This window comes from Heloderma suspectum, chromosome 1, assembly GCF_057233095.1.
Source record: "Heloderma suspectum isolate Gila_16-S chromosome 1, 16-S_ref, whole genome shotgun sequence".
In the NCBI taxonomy this organism is placed as follows: domain Eukaryota; kingdom Metazoa; phylum Chordata; class Lepidosauria; order Squamata; family Helodermatidae; genus Heloderma; species Heloderma suspectum.
Genome location: NC_139458.1, coordinates 121,128,966 through 121,146,337, shown reverse-complemented (window position 1 = coordinate 121,146,337; position 17,372 = coordinate 121,128,966). Strand labels below are relative to the sequence as shown.

The window sequence follows — 17,372 nt, the reverse complement described above, 5'->3', positions numbered from 1 at the left end:
CTGTGGAAAGAGCACATTCAGTTTGTTAATGGGTTCCTTAAAAATGTTTGCTAGCATTCTGTCTTTGGCTCCATATACATGATCTCGTCTGATCTCGGAAGCTAAGCAGAGTCAGCCCTGGTTAGAACTTGGAATCAGGCTTCCTGCATTGAGCAGGGAGTTGGACTTGATGGTCTTGTAGGCCCCTTCCAACCCTATGATTCTATGTCAGTGTCTATGTCTATAATCTCCTACTACACCAACCGCTTTATGGTACCTCGAAGGAGTAGGTTTCTTCACTGCCATCATGTTATGTATCATGAAATAGCAGTGTACTGTCTCTGGCATACATGATGCAGCCATTGAGATGGTGCATCTTTCAGGGTTCTCTCTTAATGGCCTCTTTACTCAATCAAACAAAAACACTCCCAGCAGTTCTTATTTTATCTCTTCATTACATTTTTATCCTGTTACCCTTCCAAAGAGCTTAGGGCAGAGTAACTAGTTCTCTCCCCTCCCCACATTTTATCATCACAACAACTCTGTGTGTGAGATAGGTTAGGCTCAATGACAAAGGTCACCTGTTAAGTTTCATGACTGAGTGGGGATTAGAATCTGGGTTTCTGCAGTCCTAGTCAGACATTTTGACCACTACAACATTTTTGAAAATCATTAGTAGGTATCCCTACCCACTAGAAAGCCTTTGAATCTAATGAGGGCACAGTATCCTCTTCTGCCACAAAATGTGCTAGATGATAAAGAGCAGCCTACTCTATAAATTTCTCCTCCAGTTTTCGTGGAGAAGCATGAGAACTCCTCTGTGCTTGCCAGTCATTTCTGATGCTTTGTTAGACAACAAAGGTACAGCTGCTAAAGCTAGGTCTTGACCAGAAAAGCAATGTTGTGCAGTTTCTGCAACGTACGAGTCCATGAATTGTCTCCAAGAGAGTTCACATATCTATGACTCATTATTAAGGTGTAATTCTGAAATGGTTGAATGGAACAGCCTGCTGTAGAGTGAAGAGGAAATGTGACATGTGAGCAAAAGGGAGTATAATGTACACACACAGGCATCTTTTAGACATGAATTTCAGAAAACTGATGATGTTAACAATCGGGTTCCGAGTGATTATTAACATATACATCTAGTATATTCAGTATTTCTTTTACAAATCTACTATGCCATAATAGAATGCTAACATTACTTGCTCCAATAATGGGATAAAATCAACACTCTGAAGAGCATAACTCTCTAGTTATGTATTTCACTGGAGAAGGTGCAGGAAACAAATCACAATGAAACCTTCTGAATCTTCATTAGCCATGAGTATTGGGACAGATGTATAAATCCTTACCAGACATTTCCAGTGTTAAGGGAATGCCATTCTTCACTCCTCTAGAATCTTGCAGTAGTTTTTAAAAACATTTTTCCATTAGTTTATTTCCTAGTATACTGAATGCTTTCATATGACCACACACAAACCTTTTAAATATCTCATCGCTTTGAAACATTCTGTCAAGTCGTTTATGAATCCTGACTTAGTGAAGGATTTCCTTGCATCATGAAAAATGGGTTTATGATCAAGTACCTTTGGTTTGTTGCTAACTATAGATGACTTTTGGGTATTGCTGAAGTGCCTTCTCCTTATCAATACTCATGTGATCAAGAAGGTTTCAATGGTTTCTAATCTCTGTATATTGTATTTTTAATATTTTTAATCTTTGTAAACCAATCAGAGAGCTATTGGGCGGTATAGAAATGTAAATCATCATCATCATCATCATCATCATCTGACAATTTCTCTAATTAAAGCCTTGCTTCTTTTTCTGTGTCAGAGGAATTATTCATACCAAATGTAGCTAGGTTAAGTTAAACAGCAATACATTAATGAAGCACATGAAGAACAGCAGGAGAAAAGAATGATTATGCAGTGTTGTGTAAGGGTTGATCTTTACTGATTTGCAGTACCTGTTGCTACTTATCACTCCCTTTGACTTCTTAACCCAAAAAGAATAAAATTACATTATTTTTCTGGCCTATTTGGATATGTTGCCAAAAAAAAGAATTGACAAGGGTTTTTAAGATTCCTGTGACTAAACGTAAATCTCAAATTCTGATGAAGGTAGCTTTTAGTTAATCTTTTATCTTTTTTTCCTTTCACCTGTACTCTGTGTGGTATAGCCATGCATTAAAATAACAGCACGCTGTCAGGAGCGCCCTAGCTGCCTCTTGCAGGCCCCACCAATAGCCAACTCAGCCACAGGCGACGAGGATTCTTTCTGAGACTTTATTCCTTTATGACTCTTTCAGATACTAATCACTTGCAACAAAGCAAGGAACAGCACTGGGGAAAGATAGCAGAGTAGCCTAAGCTCCAGGTAAGGCAGTTGGTCCCCATTTGAAGGAGAACCATGGGAAGACCCTGAACTTATGGGCTAGGGAGAGATCCTCCCTCTTTCCCTTGGGTCCTTGGGACACGACTGTTGTTTGAGCTCCAAACGAGTGGTACGCCTCCTTTCTGCGCCCTCCATCTGTCGTCGCTCCCTGCGTCTGCGCCGAGCGTCCAGCAAGCCCCCCTCCAGCACTCTCTCACTGCCAGGGTCTCTATCTCTCCCAGGAATGCTGGCCGGAGGAATCTCTGCCAGCTGCTGTGCTTGTGAGAGATGAGCGAGCTCCTCTCCCACGGATTGCTGTTCTTCCTCAGAATCAGAACTGCTCTGGGGCTCTATTGGCTCAGTTTCCACCCTGACATAGACATTAATCTTTAGGTCTTTGACTCCAGTAACTTCATGATATGTTCCAATCTACTCATGAGACTGTGGGCCTTTTAAAAGTATATGCACTAGAGGAGAGTGGTTGAAAGTTGCATTCCTTCACACCTGGAATGAAAATTTGTACACAATCCCATATGGTTTAATAATCTGATTGCTAATGGAGCAGCTTAGGATCCAGCCAGCCCCAGAAAAGTGGGATTACCACTCAGGTAAGGTATGAATTGGACCTGTTTTCCCTTGATATCAAAACAGTGATATTCTCCATTTCAATTTCTTCTGTTTCCTTTGTTCCTGAACTCAGTTCTGAGTTTTACTGAGACATACAAATATGTACTTATTTCTCTTTTTTGGATTAGCAAAATGTATATGAGATGACTAGATAATGTCTCAGCAAAATTCCACCCAGGGCTGCTGGGTGGCGGCGGCATATTTTAATTAGGAACAAGTTGAATGCTAGATCTGTCTTGCTCGGACTGATAAGCTGCTGTTTGTGAAATGCTTTGGTGAGGCTGTGACGAGACAGCCAAAATAAAGGTGGAATGATAAAACTTTAAAATATGAATGTATGTTCAGTACATGATCATCTATTACTAAGATGCCGTGAGAAGGTCTTCTAAATAAAAGAAAAAATCATTTTTAAAAGGAAGAATTTTGGATCCCCAAATATTTCAGGGGATGTATAAATTGTGGATCCATTCTGAACTCCTGTTAACACTGATGAAATGCAGCAATAATGCACAGAAATCTATATAGCAAAATTACATATTAAGGCTACAACCTTACATACATTTATATGGGGAGTAAGCACCACTGAACCCCTTGGGTCTTATTTCCAGGGAACCATCCACTTTGAATCAGTTTCCACTTTTGGCTCTAGGCTTTTCTGGGCATCTTCCCCAATCAGTTAAGGAGATCTCTGCACATAACGCATATAACTGCATTATGTGCATATAACTTCCTGGATCAGGAACTGCAGACAGCAATAAAAATGCACATTGAAACAAGCAACCAGGTGTGGACTTTGTTTAAGTACATTGCATTGCTTTTAGAGAACTGCACGTTCAAACGCCCGTCCACATTTTGGTACAGCTAGTCACATATAAATGCCTTTTAAAAGCACAACATATACTGGATTGGAGCAGTCACCTTTAACAACAACAACCATGAGCATGATCCAGATTCCACACACAGATACCTACTACATAGAGGGGCAGGTGCAAAGGACAGTAAGCTTAGGAGTGGGGATGTGTCTGGAGATGGGAAAAAAACCTAGAAAGGAAATGGAAATGGTCAGTGCAGGAAATTTCCTCATAGCAAACTGCTTTAGAGTGCTGGGCCAAGTTCAAAGTGTTGGTATTAATTTACAAAGCCCTAAAGGCTTGGGGCCAGGTTACCTGAAGGATCATCTTCCATTAGGGATGCTGGAGAAATCTGTTTGGGGAGTGGAATTTGATGAGTTTCCTAGGCTTGGCCTCCTGGACTTCATTTTGGTTCCTGTTGTGGCACCGAACTCGATCTGCAGTGAGTTGGGGCAATTTGTGGATTTTCCAGGAATTTGTGCATTTTTAGTTGGTTCTGTAATTTGCACACATATCTAAGGAATTAGTGCAAATTACAGCCAAATTTGTGCAAATTATGGTTGAATTTGCTCAATTATGCAAATTATGGCCAAATTTGTGTAATTTGTGCAAATTGGGCTGTACTTTGCTCAAATTCAGTCATAATTTGCACAGATTGCTCAGAAATATATGCAAGTGGTAGAACCTTCCAAATAAAATGTGCAAAAAAGTTCCCAGAGTTTGGGGAACAGTCTGCAAATTAGCTTGCAGACCCAAAACAAGTTATACATGCTGCAGAACTCGGTCAAGCCAAAACAGAACTGGATTCTCCAGCGATGGACATCCCTAACTTCCATATATACTTCCCTAGAGCCTAAGAGTTCAAACTACCGCACAATTGCGCTCATTTCACATGCCAGCAAGGTGATGCTCAAAATCCTACAAGCTAGGCTTCAGCAGTATGCGAACCGAGAACTACCGGAAGTACAAGCTGGGTTTCGAAGAGGCAGAGGAACTAGAGATCAAATCGCCAACATTCGCTGCATCATGGAGAAAGCAAGAGAATTCCAGAAAAACGTCTATTTCTGCTTCATTGACTACGCTAAAGCCTTTGATTGTGTGGATCACAACAAGCTGTGGCAAATTCTGAAAGTGATGGGAGTACCAGACCACCTTACCTGTCTCCTGAGAAACCTGTACGAGGGTCAAGAAGCAACAGTAAGAACCAGAGATGGAACAACCGATTGGTTCAAAATTGGGAAAGGAGTACGACAAGGCTGCATATTGTCACCCTGCTTATTTAACTTATATGCAGAGTACATCATGAGAAATGCCAGGTTGGATGAATCAGAGGTCGGAATTAAGATTGCCGGAAGAATTATCAACAACCTCCGATATGCAGACGATACCACCCTAATGGCAGAAAGCGAAGAGGATCTCAAGAGCCTCTTGTTGAGGGTGAAAGAGGAGAGTGCAAAAGCTGGTTTGAAACTCAACATTAAAAAAACTAAGATCATGTCATCTGGCCCTATCACTTCCTGGCATATAGAAGGGGAAGAAATGGAAGCAGTGACAGATTTTACTTTCTTGGGCTCCAAGATCACCGCAGACGGTGACTGTAGCCATGAAATTAAAAGACGCTTGCTCCTTGGGAGGAAAGCTATGGCAAACCTAGGCAGCATAGTAAGAAGCAGAGACATCACCTTGCCAACAAAGGTCCGTCTAATCAAAGCTATGGTTTTCCCAGTAGTAATGTATGGCTGTGAGAGCTGGACTATAAGGAAGGCTGAGCGCCGAAGAATTGATGCTTTCGAACTGTGGTGCTGGAGAAGACTCTTACGAGTCCCCTGGACTGCAAGGAGGTCAAATCAGTCCATCCTAAAGGAAATCAACCCTGACTGCTCATTGGAAGGACAGATACTGAAGCTGAAGCTCCAATATTTTGGCCACCTAATGCGAAGAGAAAACTCCCTGGAAAAGACCCTGATGCTGGGAAAGACTGAAGGCAAAAGGAGAAGGGGACGGCAGAGGATGAGATGGCTAGATAGCATCACGGATGCAATGAATATGAACTTGAGCACGCTCCGGGAGAGAGCGCAGGACAGGAAGGCCTGGCGTGCTATGGTCCATGGGGTCACGAAGAGTCGGACACGACTGAACGACTGAACAACAACAACAACAAGAGCCTAAGATCATCCTTAGAGCTCTTTCTCCAAGTGCCCCCACTGAATGAAGTAAGGTGGTTAGCCACTAAGGGTCTTCTCAGTGGTGGCAATCCAATTGTGGAATGACCTCCCCAGAGACACTTGCCTGGCGTCTACATTGTGGTCTTTTTGGTGCCAAGTGAAGACCTTATTTTCCCAGGCTTTTTAGCCCTTCAGTTTTAAAAATTGCATTAGAGCATTTTTAGATCTGTGCACTGCTGTTGACTTTTTTCTCAGTTACAACTTTGGTTTTATTCTGTTTTAAATGTATGGTTTTATATTATGTTTTACTAGGATATTGCATTTTTTGGCTTTAGCTTTGCCATGTAAACCGCCCAGAGAGCTTCAGCTAATGGGCAGTATAGAAATGTAATCTGTCAGTCAGATCATTGGTCCATCTAGCTCAGTATTGTCTGTATTTGACTGGCAGCATCTCTCCAGGGGGTCTTTTCCAGTCCTAACTGGAGATGCCAGGACTGAATCTGGGACCTTCTGCACAAAAAGCAGAAAAGCTCTACCAGTGAGCTTACACCCTTCCCCTCTACTAGGTGGGAGCAGAATGGTGCCAGAGAAGACTGGTGAGAGCATGAACACTGGGGTGAATGACAGTGAGGTGGAGCAGGAACAGGGATAAGGTAGGAATGAGAATTTCCTGCACTAGAAATCCTTTCCCTTTCTCCCATGACTCAAAGGCATCTCTTTGCTCCCAGCTGCCTGCCCTCCAGACATATGGGCTCCATTATGAAGAATGCCCTCCCCACAAAATTATGGGGTGGGGATAGCAATCTGTGTAAGGCCCCCCAAACAAAACCCAACTGCTAGAAGCTCTCCACTTTTGAATTCTGATCTTTTAGCATGCACAGTGGAAAAGGAGAATTGTCATGGTTATATAATCACGAGGGTTAGAAACCTGTGTAACCCTGCCCCCTATCCCCACCCCCAAAGCTGAGGTCTTCAAGTGCTGTCCTGTTAACATAATCTTATCTTAACAGCCCACAAGGAAGCATTTAACATTTGCAACACTAGTAGTACCTAACTAAGGTCTGCTGGTAACTAAGTCCCTTAAGAGACATAAATAACTTAGACTTCCATTTAAAGTATTGAATTCTTATTGATTAGTCTTAACATTTCTGCAGTGGCACACAACCCTAGAGGTGCTTCTAAGGATATTGTTATATAGGGATGTACAAGTTGAAAAAAGGGTGTTAGGGCAAAAAGGGAAATCCGCCTCACCGTGTCTGTTTTTATGCTATAGCAAAGCATCCCAAACATCCTAAGCATCCTGGCATCTCCAGGTAGGACTGGAAAAGACCCCCTGGAGAAATGCTGCCAGTCAAATACAGACAACACTGAGCTAGATTTACAAAAATCCACTGTGATGTTGGCTGGTGCAAGTGCTTGGTACAGTGTGCACCACTCAAGGTTATATTAGTGCTGAAGATATGTCAAATACCATGGCTAGGATGTGTGTGTGTGTGTGTGTGTGTGTGTGTGAGAGAGAGAGAGAGAGAGAGAGAGAGAGTCTTGTCTCCTCTCTCTTTCAGCCATCCTGAAACCAGGGGATTTGGCTCAGGGAACATGAGGCCAATCATTTCCTTTACAGTACTTTTAAGCTGCAATTCAAGGGATCATTTGGGCTGGGATCTCATCTACTAAGCCCCCTTCTCAATTCTTCTCCTTCTTTGCACCATCTGCCCTTCACTCAACCCCCACACTCACTTTTCCCCCTTCCTCCCTGTTTACCTCCACCCCTATCTCAACCCTTTCCCTTCCTACTCCCTGTTCCCCTTCTCCATTGCATTTTAGAAAAAGAAGTCACTGGGTTTCCTAAATAGTTTTCTTTCCTGTGGAAGAATTAGTCTAGGCTGGCCATGCTGGCTTGGGATGATGAGAGTTTTAGTCCAACACATCTAGAGGGAAAGCTAGTGTAGGAGTAGATCTTCCAGGCCATTTCCTCCACTCCTGGTGATCCTTTAAGTGAAGGGAGAATGCCCATTGCACCTTAAGGGATCCTATGGAGGAGACTTGATTTGGGCATGTGTGGTCTCATTGTAAAAGCAGTGCTCATGTGCGGCCCATAGTCTGTGGATGGTTTCGGGTGGTTTCCATGGCTTAAATCTTAAACCCCGTAGTTGCTTTGATGGAGTGGAAAGATCTCCAGTTCTGTCATGTAGAACCCTGTCTTATGATGGATATTGTCTTACTCTGGAATGTGTTTATTTAAGTTTTTTTAAAATAAAATAAAATGTTTTATGAGTTAAAACAAGCTTGATGATTTAAGTTATTGTGAATCTTCCTGTTTTTATTGGCACTGAAAGCGAACCATAACTTTAAATTCAGATAGTTTTCATTGAGTGATGACACCAACTCATCTTAGACGCTTCCACTTTTTCTTCTCCTGAGAACTAGAACTGTTTCTGTTTCATTTGAGTTGCCAGCATTGGATTATATAAATAGATTTCATCTCCTAGTTAGATATTTATATTTATCAATAGTCTTGACTGTGGCACTTATTGCTTGATTGCTTGGGGCAATTATTGCTTATCAATACCCTTGATTGTGGCACTTAAGCTAGTAAAAGGGCCACTTTTCCCAATCATAGATTGCAATTTGATTGCACTCATTTCTGATTAGCTCAGGTTTTTCATCTCAGGAAATACCAGTAAGTTGCTGGCATTATTCTGAGTTGGATAGCCTTATGTGCATAATTGCCCTGTATTTGGCTTTAGGCTGGCTTTTGCCATTTCTCTGGCTGTGCAAAATTCTTCCCTACTTCTGTGTAAGGTGCAGGTACATACCTATTTATCTGTTTGATAATGAGATACATATGTTTCACATAAATTTGAACTTTGCACATCCTGCCATAGGAGGGATGTTGAGGTTTGCCCTATGTATGTTACCTGGAAATGTGAGTAATTCACACAAGCCTTTTTTTCCGCTGCTCATAAAGAAAAGATGTGGTTACATATGAAAAACAGGTTATATAGAAAAGGTTAAAAATATAAAGGAAGACTCTAGAGTATTGTTACCCAGCTCCTTGGAGCTTCTGTATCACACAGTATTTCAGTACTTTAGTACTTCTTGGCATCTCTGTTTACCTCAAGAGACACCCGCTCCTTGATATTAAGTATTAATGATAAAATTACATAACACTATTTTTTTTTTTGGTAAATGTGAATTCTAGGAACTGAAGCAGTGTTCAGATAATAGGTGTGAACCAATCTCTCTGTTTAGCTTTCTCCCCCATTCAGTTTTTAAAAAATAAATAAATCTCAAGTTCTTTCCATCCTGTTTATGAAAAAAAATTATGAATTTTGGAAAGTCCCTGTCAAATAACAAGCTGAAGAAAATACCCTCTCATCCCTATGATAGTAAGGAAACCCTGTTCTGGTCAGGCTGTGCTGCTCTACCCAACCTCTTTTCTTTCAGCTGCAAATTAACTGAGAGGCCTTTGTATCGTAATGAAGATGCTCAATGAGTTGTTGAAGAGCTAAAGCAACAATTCACTGAGGAGAGATCAAAGTCAGTTGTAATTTGGATTTCTATAGAGCGCTGTACTAAGCCATTCGATTAGCATTCCACTTCATGACAGCATGAGTGTGAGGGGCATCTCCTGTATCAAGTGAATGGCACTAGCAGTGTTCTCTCTATGGAACACACTGGTGATTATTCCGGTCTTGAATTTGTGTACGCTATGTTGATTGTCTTAGTCCCTGGGCTCATCACTTCCAGAGAGCTTTGGCTACTGGGCAATATAGAAATGCAATAAATACATAAATGTAAGTAGGGCCTCTGTTTCACAATGCAAGAGTTTATTTTGGGTTTTAAAGAGGCATGCCCCTTTCCATGATCAATGGGGGCTCTGTGTTTGGCTGCTCTGTTGTATTTCGGGATTGTTGTTTGTCTAGGGTGCTTCCAGACAAGGCGTTCATTGCCCTGCCTCATTCACAGAATTTTATGAAGGTTCCAGACATTGTCATCTTCCATTTGTAACCCTCCCATGTTTTCCCACTGCTTTTTCCTTCTTTTTAATTGCAGAAAATCCATTACAGAGTAAAACTTGGAATAGCTGCACAATGCCTTCTCACTGTTAGGGCTCTATCTGGAAGCAGCCCTTATCTGCAATGCTCAAAGTGGGAGAAAAAAAAGGAAATGGGATGGTTTCATTGCAAGTTAGGCCAGACTCAGGTCTGCTGAAAAGAAGTTGTTTTAGCTTCACCTGAAAGGAAGTGGGATGGCATTCAACTCCACCCCCATCTGAGCATCCTCATTTGTTGTCTGAAGAAGGCTAGTGGTTAAAATGCCAAGCTCCTCTATATGCTTCTTGCCTTCTTGAGCCTGGGATCAGATCTGTAGTTTTGTTACTTCCTGTCCTCAGATGTCTCCATGTGATCCATGTAATATTTGCATAATTTGTGGATTATGCTTTTGGTTTCCCCCTGGTGAACATCAGATAAAGTATAGTATTTCTTATTATTGATAAAATGAATGGCAGCCATACCAGTGTTTTGAGGTGGGGGTGGGGTGGGAAGTGGTGTCATACTGAGTCTAGAAAATAAGATTTGCCAGGAGGCAGGTTATCTTCTCACCCCACCTCTGCAGTGCAGAGCACATACAGTGGTTCCTTGGGAGCATCTGCTCTGGCCAGCTCACTGGTTCTCCTCTTTGATTGGTCATACTTATGAAAAATTAAATATGCCTATGAATTAGATATGCAGGCCAAGGGCACAAATCTCTGGTCTTAGGGAAATGTGCTCTCCCCCCCCCCCCCGTGTGTTTTAAGAGTTTGTCTTGTAGTGAGAACATTGCCATAGTTGTTGTTATGAGGTATAATGATGAAAATAATTATGACAGCTGCTCCTAAAATAGGCATCCCCCCCCCCCCCCGGTTTCACGTTGAATGTATTCAAGATGGGACTTTGAGGATAGACCGTTATGTTGCAACTTACATGAGAGTAAGCTCCATTGAACACAGTGGTACTTAAGTTTTGGTAAACAGGCATAGGATTGTGCTATGAATCTTGCTGAACCTATACCCCCTCTTTGCCCCACTATTAAAACTTGAAATGGCACCCCTGTGAGGTGAGCTGCAACTCATTTGTTAGGCCTCTGAAGAATATAAACAGTTTTATATTCTCAAAATATATTGGGTTGAATCCAGACTTTACTCCCACTGGTGGGAGCATCCCCTGAGTGGAATTCCACTCAGGATGGTTCTGCCAGCAGGAAGTTGGGTGGGTGGGGGACCGGGGTGGGTGGGGAGCAATTTTTGTCAATTTTCACTTCCCTCTCCAGCCCTCAGTGCCAAATCCAATGCTATTCCAGAGAGTCCCCCAGTGGTCCAGAGGGCATAGGGAGCTGCACAAGGAGGAATTGACAAAATTACCTCTTTCCCTATTCCACCAGTGGGATTCCTCCACTGGATCAAAGGCCTTCCATGGACCAAAGATCTCTTTTGTCCATGGGAGACAAAGTCTGAATCTAAACCAATGATACAGATTTTCTTTCATCACTGTTTTGTTTGGCTTTAAATTGTATAGGACTTAGGTGTATGTTTAGTACACCGCAACTATTTCTAATGCAAGATTACAAACTACATTGATGGTAATAAGATCTGTTGCTAAGTCATCTGTTTACCATTGTATTCCTATTTCTTTTGCAGATTGCATGTGGTTCAGAGCACAGTCTAGCAATAATTGGTAAGTAGCTTGATTTTTAGCTGATGCTTTGAACTCTTCCTTTTTCAGTTAGAGATGAAATGAGAATGCATCATGTATGCCAGATATATCAGACATATCATATAGACATTTTCCGCTTGTGTAATTATGCTATGCCACTACGTCACAGTGCCACCTAGATGGTATATAGTGGAGAAACAGAAAAGGAAACACTCTTCATGTAGTGCTTGGATTTCAAATGAAACTGAAAGTAGATACAGTGGATTAACAGGCTTGTGTAGAAAAGCTCTTCGGCTCTGCTCAGAAAGGTTTCTTCCCAACTCCAGAATGGGCTATGACATCTGGAATAGATATTGCAGTCCACTCTGGGCATGTCTCAGGCCAGTCTTCCCCAACATGCTGCCCTCCAGATGTGTTGGACTACTATTCCCAGTTGTATTTTTTTAATTTACTGTGAGCTTCAACCAAATGAAAGAAAACAAAAACAAACAGAAAAGAAATTCGCAAGTATAACTACATGCTTTAAAAGCCTCATTTCCAAATATTACAGTATTCTAAAAAAAAGAAAAGAAAAGACAGAATGGATTATACATAAACTTCAGTAAAAGCAGAGCAAATATCCATATATAGATCCATTTTGCACCTATATACTACTCTTTCAAACGTTGCTAGTATTGTTAGGTCTTCAATCCATTGCATTACAGGTGCAGCTTTTATCCTTCCATTGTTGTAATATCAGTCTTTTAGCAGTCAAGAGGGCATGAAAAATCTAGTTATGCTGACCATGTGTTAGATTCCAATAAGCAGGTAAATAATTTAAAAGAACATGTACGTCAGTAAATATTAAAGAGCTTTCCAGTACAAAGTTTATCTATATGATAACTTCCACCCAAAAGGAGGCCACTATTGGGCATTTCCAAAACATATGAATAAAAGAAGTGGTAACTCCATTATACCTCCAACAATTAGCTGATTTAGACCAGCCTTTGTTAAAGAGACATTGTGGTGTCCAATAAACCCGAAACAAAGGTTTTTGGTGGATAAGGCATAACTGAAGGTTCGTAGACATATCAGATACAGACACTAAGACAGCAGTCCATTGATTAGGCAAAACAGGACATTCCAATTCCCTATTCATTCCTGTTGAAGACCCTGTGTATCATACATATTCACTGATAATAAGTATTTATAAACATGAATTGTGGGTCCATGTACCTGGTCATCTTCAGTAGGTGTTTCCACCAGCAAAGGGGACTCCAAAGCACTGAAAGCAGCAGAACCTAAGCTAGATTCTAACAAAAACTGCAATTGCAAATACTGCCATTCAGCTGTAGCTGGCAAATCAAATTTATCTCGCAAAGCTGAAAATGGCAAAAACTCTTAATCAGTACCCACTAATTGATCCAAAGTAAAAATCATCTTATCTGTCCAGATCTCCCACAAGAAAATTTTCTTTCCAATAAGTCTGGATTTTCCCATAAAGTCAATTTGACATGGGAAAATGGGTCAAACTGTAATTGCTGTGACATTATATGCCACACTTCTTTGACTGTGGAAAAAGTTGTCTCCACCTTAATATGCCAAGAACCTAATACCATCAATTTGGAGAGAGGCTCCAGACAGGAAGATTCCAAAACTGACCAGGGTGGAAAATCACGTCTAAGTGGAAAAGACCAAAATGTAGTACAATACAGTAGATAAGCCCAATGGTATGTAGCAAGATCTGGAAAACCAAACCCACCTTCTTTAATTGGAAGTTGCCTTTCAAATATATTCTTGGTGGAAAGAAACCCTTCCCCCCTAAAAAATCTCTGAAACAAAGCATTAAACTTTTGGAAATATTTGCCAGGTATAAGTAAAGGGATCCCACGTATAACATAAACAATTCTAGGTATAGTATTCATCTTAAGTGTATTAACCTTACCCCATAGACTCAGCTTTAAAGATGCCCATCTATTGGTATCTCGTGAAATATCATTAATCAACTTATTTATACTGAACTTGATCATTTGAGATATGTCTCTAGGGATAATTATCCCCAAATAAGTAAGGAAATCTGAGCATCGTCGAAATTGCCAGCTTAATATACTAGAGTATATCCTATCTCCAGTTGGTATTATTTCCAACTTTGACCAATTAATTGAATAGCCTGACAATTCACTAAAAATATTAATCAGTTTCATCAAAGCTGGAACTGATGACTGAAGTTTCAAGATCATCAGCAATTATTCCCAGTTGTAGTCCGACACAATATAGTTGCAGTCCAACACTTCTGGAGGGACTGTAGTTTGGTGAAGGCTGCCTAAGGCCAACCTAAGACTCCCCTCATCTGCTCTGATATATTACCATGCTTTTTCAGGACATGTGTCTCTCTAAGACCTGGTTTGCACATAACAACAACCCAGAGTATGGGGTGAGTTATTGAATCGTGGGTTGTTTTTGAATTGTGGGTTGCTGTAACATGCAAACCCTGCTCTATGGTTTAACTATGGTTGTTAACCACAAACAACCCAGGAAGAGAACCCATTGTTTGTTGTTGGGTTGTGAACTCTGGACTGTTTGTGGTTAACAACCCCTAGACCTGGTTCACATGACACGACAGCCCATAGGCTAAACAACTCATGGGCTGTTGGGGATGAGTGGGAGAGAGCGGCCATGCTGCCTGCAGCACATGCACCACTTCCAGCTGAGGGAAGGTTATAACAGCTGGGATTATTTAGCTTGGAAAAATGACAAGTAAGGGGAGATATGATAGAGTTGTACAAAAATTATGCATGGTGTGGAGAGGGATACATTTTTCTCCCTCTCTCATAATACTGGAACCTGGGGTCATCCCATGAAGCTGAATGATAGGAGATTCAGGACAGATAAAAGGAAGCACTTCTTCACACAGCGCATAGTTAAACTATGGAATTCGCTACCACAAGACGTAGTGATGGCCACCAATTTAGATGGCTTTAAAAGGGGATAAGACAAATTCCTGGAGGAGAAGGCTATCAATGGCTACTAGTCCTGATGGCTCTATCCTACCTCCAGTATCAGAGGCAGCATGCCTATGTACCCCAGTTGCTGGGGAACATGGGCAGGAGGGTGGTGTTGCACTCATGTCCTGCTTGTGGGTTTCCCATTGACAGCTGGTTGGTCACTGTGTGAACAGAATGCTGAACTAGATGGACCCCTGGTCTGATCCAGCATGGCTGTTCTTATGTTCTTATGTTCACTTTTACTCAGCAACCCACAATCAGTTCCTTCTTAGGTTGGTTAGTGTGACATGTGAACTTGGACTGCTGGGTTCTTTAGGGGCTAAACAAACCAGTGATTTGCCCATAGTTTGTTGTTGGGTTAACCGTTGGGTTGTTTAGACCATAAACAACCCAGCGGTCTAGGTTCATATGTCACAGTAAGCAACCTACGAAGAAGCTGATTGTAACGGGTGCGCTGGCTTTCCTGCTTATCCTTGACAGCCCATGGGTTGTTTAACCCATAGGCTGTTGTGATGTGCGAACCAGCCCATAGTTAAACCATAGTGCAAGGTATGCACGTAACAACAACCCATGATTCAACGACAACCCATTCTCTGGGTTGTCATAATGTGTGAACCAGGCCTACATGTCTGAAACCTACCTTTCCATGTTTAGGGAATGAGCCGTTCTGGAACATGGAGGCTGCTGTTGGTCCAGTAGACCTGGCCCAGAAAGTAGCACATTTACGGAAGTACATAAGATCACATACCTTATACATAAAATACATAAGAGTGTGGATAACTTTAGTTAGCAGAGTGCCCTTGCAAGGTACCTGAGAGGGAATAACAAAGGTTGGGTCAGATCTTTTCAGAAAAGGAGTTTTAGTGATAGAGCAAAAATAAAAGGCAAGTTACAGGTGAACTGTAGAAGGCTGTGCTAGAGAAGGAGTGACACGGCGGTGAGCACAAGACATCTATACTGTTACGCTTTAGCGGACAGAGGATATGAGAGGGGGAAGTAGTGTAACTGGCAAGGGGGAGGAGAGAAGGAGCAGTTTTCCTTCCTTATGATCTGATCAAAAGGTGGCAGGAAGAGCAGGAATTCCACACTGATCATGGGTTGCTGAGTAAAAGTGAAAGTGGTGGATGTGCTGCAGGCAGTGTGACAGATCTTTTCCAGGCATAGATCACTGGATGAGGGAGTGCAAAGATGGGCAATGAAAGCTGGGAACTCCAGGAGTGTATCCCAGCAAGGGTGTTGTCCCTATGAGATCTCACTGAGTTCAGAGTTCCAGTACCCATTACTGACCAGGTTTGGCCGATCAACGACGGAAACAATGCAGCGTTGGTCGTTTCCCCCACCGCTGTACATGCTGGTTCTGTGGCTGGGTTTGCCCTAATTACCAGTTGCGGGTTGCTGTGTCATTCGAATCCAGCAGGTGTGGGCGTAGTGACTTTCCACCCACTCTGCTACCCCTATTGCAAGCCATGGTTTGTTGGGTGGGTGAAAAGTCACTATGCCTGTTCCGCATGCCAGGTTCAGACGACATGGTAACCCACGATGTGGCATGGGTAATTAAAGTAATTCCAGTCATGCGACCAGCACGTGGGGGCGGGGAAAACCACCCCCGGTGATCATCCAAACCCGGCCATAGTCTTAGAAAGACAAACCTAACAAAAGACTAGTGGATCAACTGGAAGGAAGATTTCCAGGTGAACAAATGAGGAAGATGAGTGTCTGTCCTTCTTGACAACGGGTGAGGCTTCGCTCTAGGTGAATTTCTATACTAATTTTTGTAAGAACAAGCCCCCTTCACGCATGAATTGCATGAGTACGCATGTCGTGTAGAAGGGGACTGTGGGGCCATGCTGCTGGCCCTGTCCCTGAGGTTGTGCAGGTGATGGCTACATGTCAGTCATGGATGTCTTCTCTATGCATAGACCTGGGGTGTGCAACTTCTGGGGGTCAAGATTTTTTTGTGTGTGCACGCACGCACACACACACACACACACACCCTGGAACACCTCCAGGTTGAAGCTGGATGTTGCTGCTGGGGCAGCAAAAAAACTGCAATTTTGCAAGCAGGTAAGGCCCGCAGGGAGCGTGTGACTTGTTCGCAAGCAGAATTGTGCTCCTGTGGGGCGTCTGGGAGTAGAATTCTGCCTGCAAACAAGTTGTGCACTCTTCAAATGCTTTGTTCACTTGCAAAACTGCTGCTCTTTTTTTTGCCATCACTGCTGCAGTAAATTCAGCTGTGGCCGGGCCCCACCCTCTGGAGGAGGTTCCACGGGCTGGATGGGGAACCTCTGCAGGCTGGATTAGGCCTGCAGGCCAGAGGTCCTTATCCCTGCCCTACTGGTTGAGGGTATCTGCAGATAGGAAGAGGAATGGGTGAATCCTTCCCGGCCCTTCATGAGCAGGAGTGCCTTCCACTTGTATCATGGGATCTTTGGATCCAGGCAATTGGGTATGATAGAAATCATTGTTGTCGTTGTCGTCGTCGTCGTCGTCGTCATCATCATCATCATTGTTCTAAGAAGAGCAGATGCAGTTCTTACACAGCAGAATTTTATTCCTCTTCTTTCTTAGAAGGAAGGTAAAAGGAATCTTTTGCCTATTTACTCCACAAGCTCTTTTTATTCTCAGTTAAGTTCTAGGATTTGAGCTATATTATGGTAAGAAGCCTTGGCCCAGGAAACACTCCTAACAGATTAT

At 42.3% G+C, this 17,372-nt stretch overlaps 1 protein-coding gene across 4 annotated transcripts in view; it reads left to right on the top strand.

Annotated features, from left to right (window-relative positions):
• The window catches only part of SERGEF (secretion regulating guanine nucleotide exchange factor), a 170,770-nt gene that overhangs the window by 91,834 nt on the left and 61,564 nt on the right, over positions 1-17,372 (top strand). For all 4 annotated transcript variants that reach the window (XM_084855047.1, XM_084855048.1, XM_084855050.1 and 1 more), the window contains exon 10: positions 11,679-11,715. In XM_084855047.1, the coding sequence (XP_084711173.1) occupies positions 11,679-11,715 (37 nt within the window). The remainder of the gene's footprint in view (positions 1-11,678; positions 11,716-17,372) is intronic.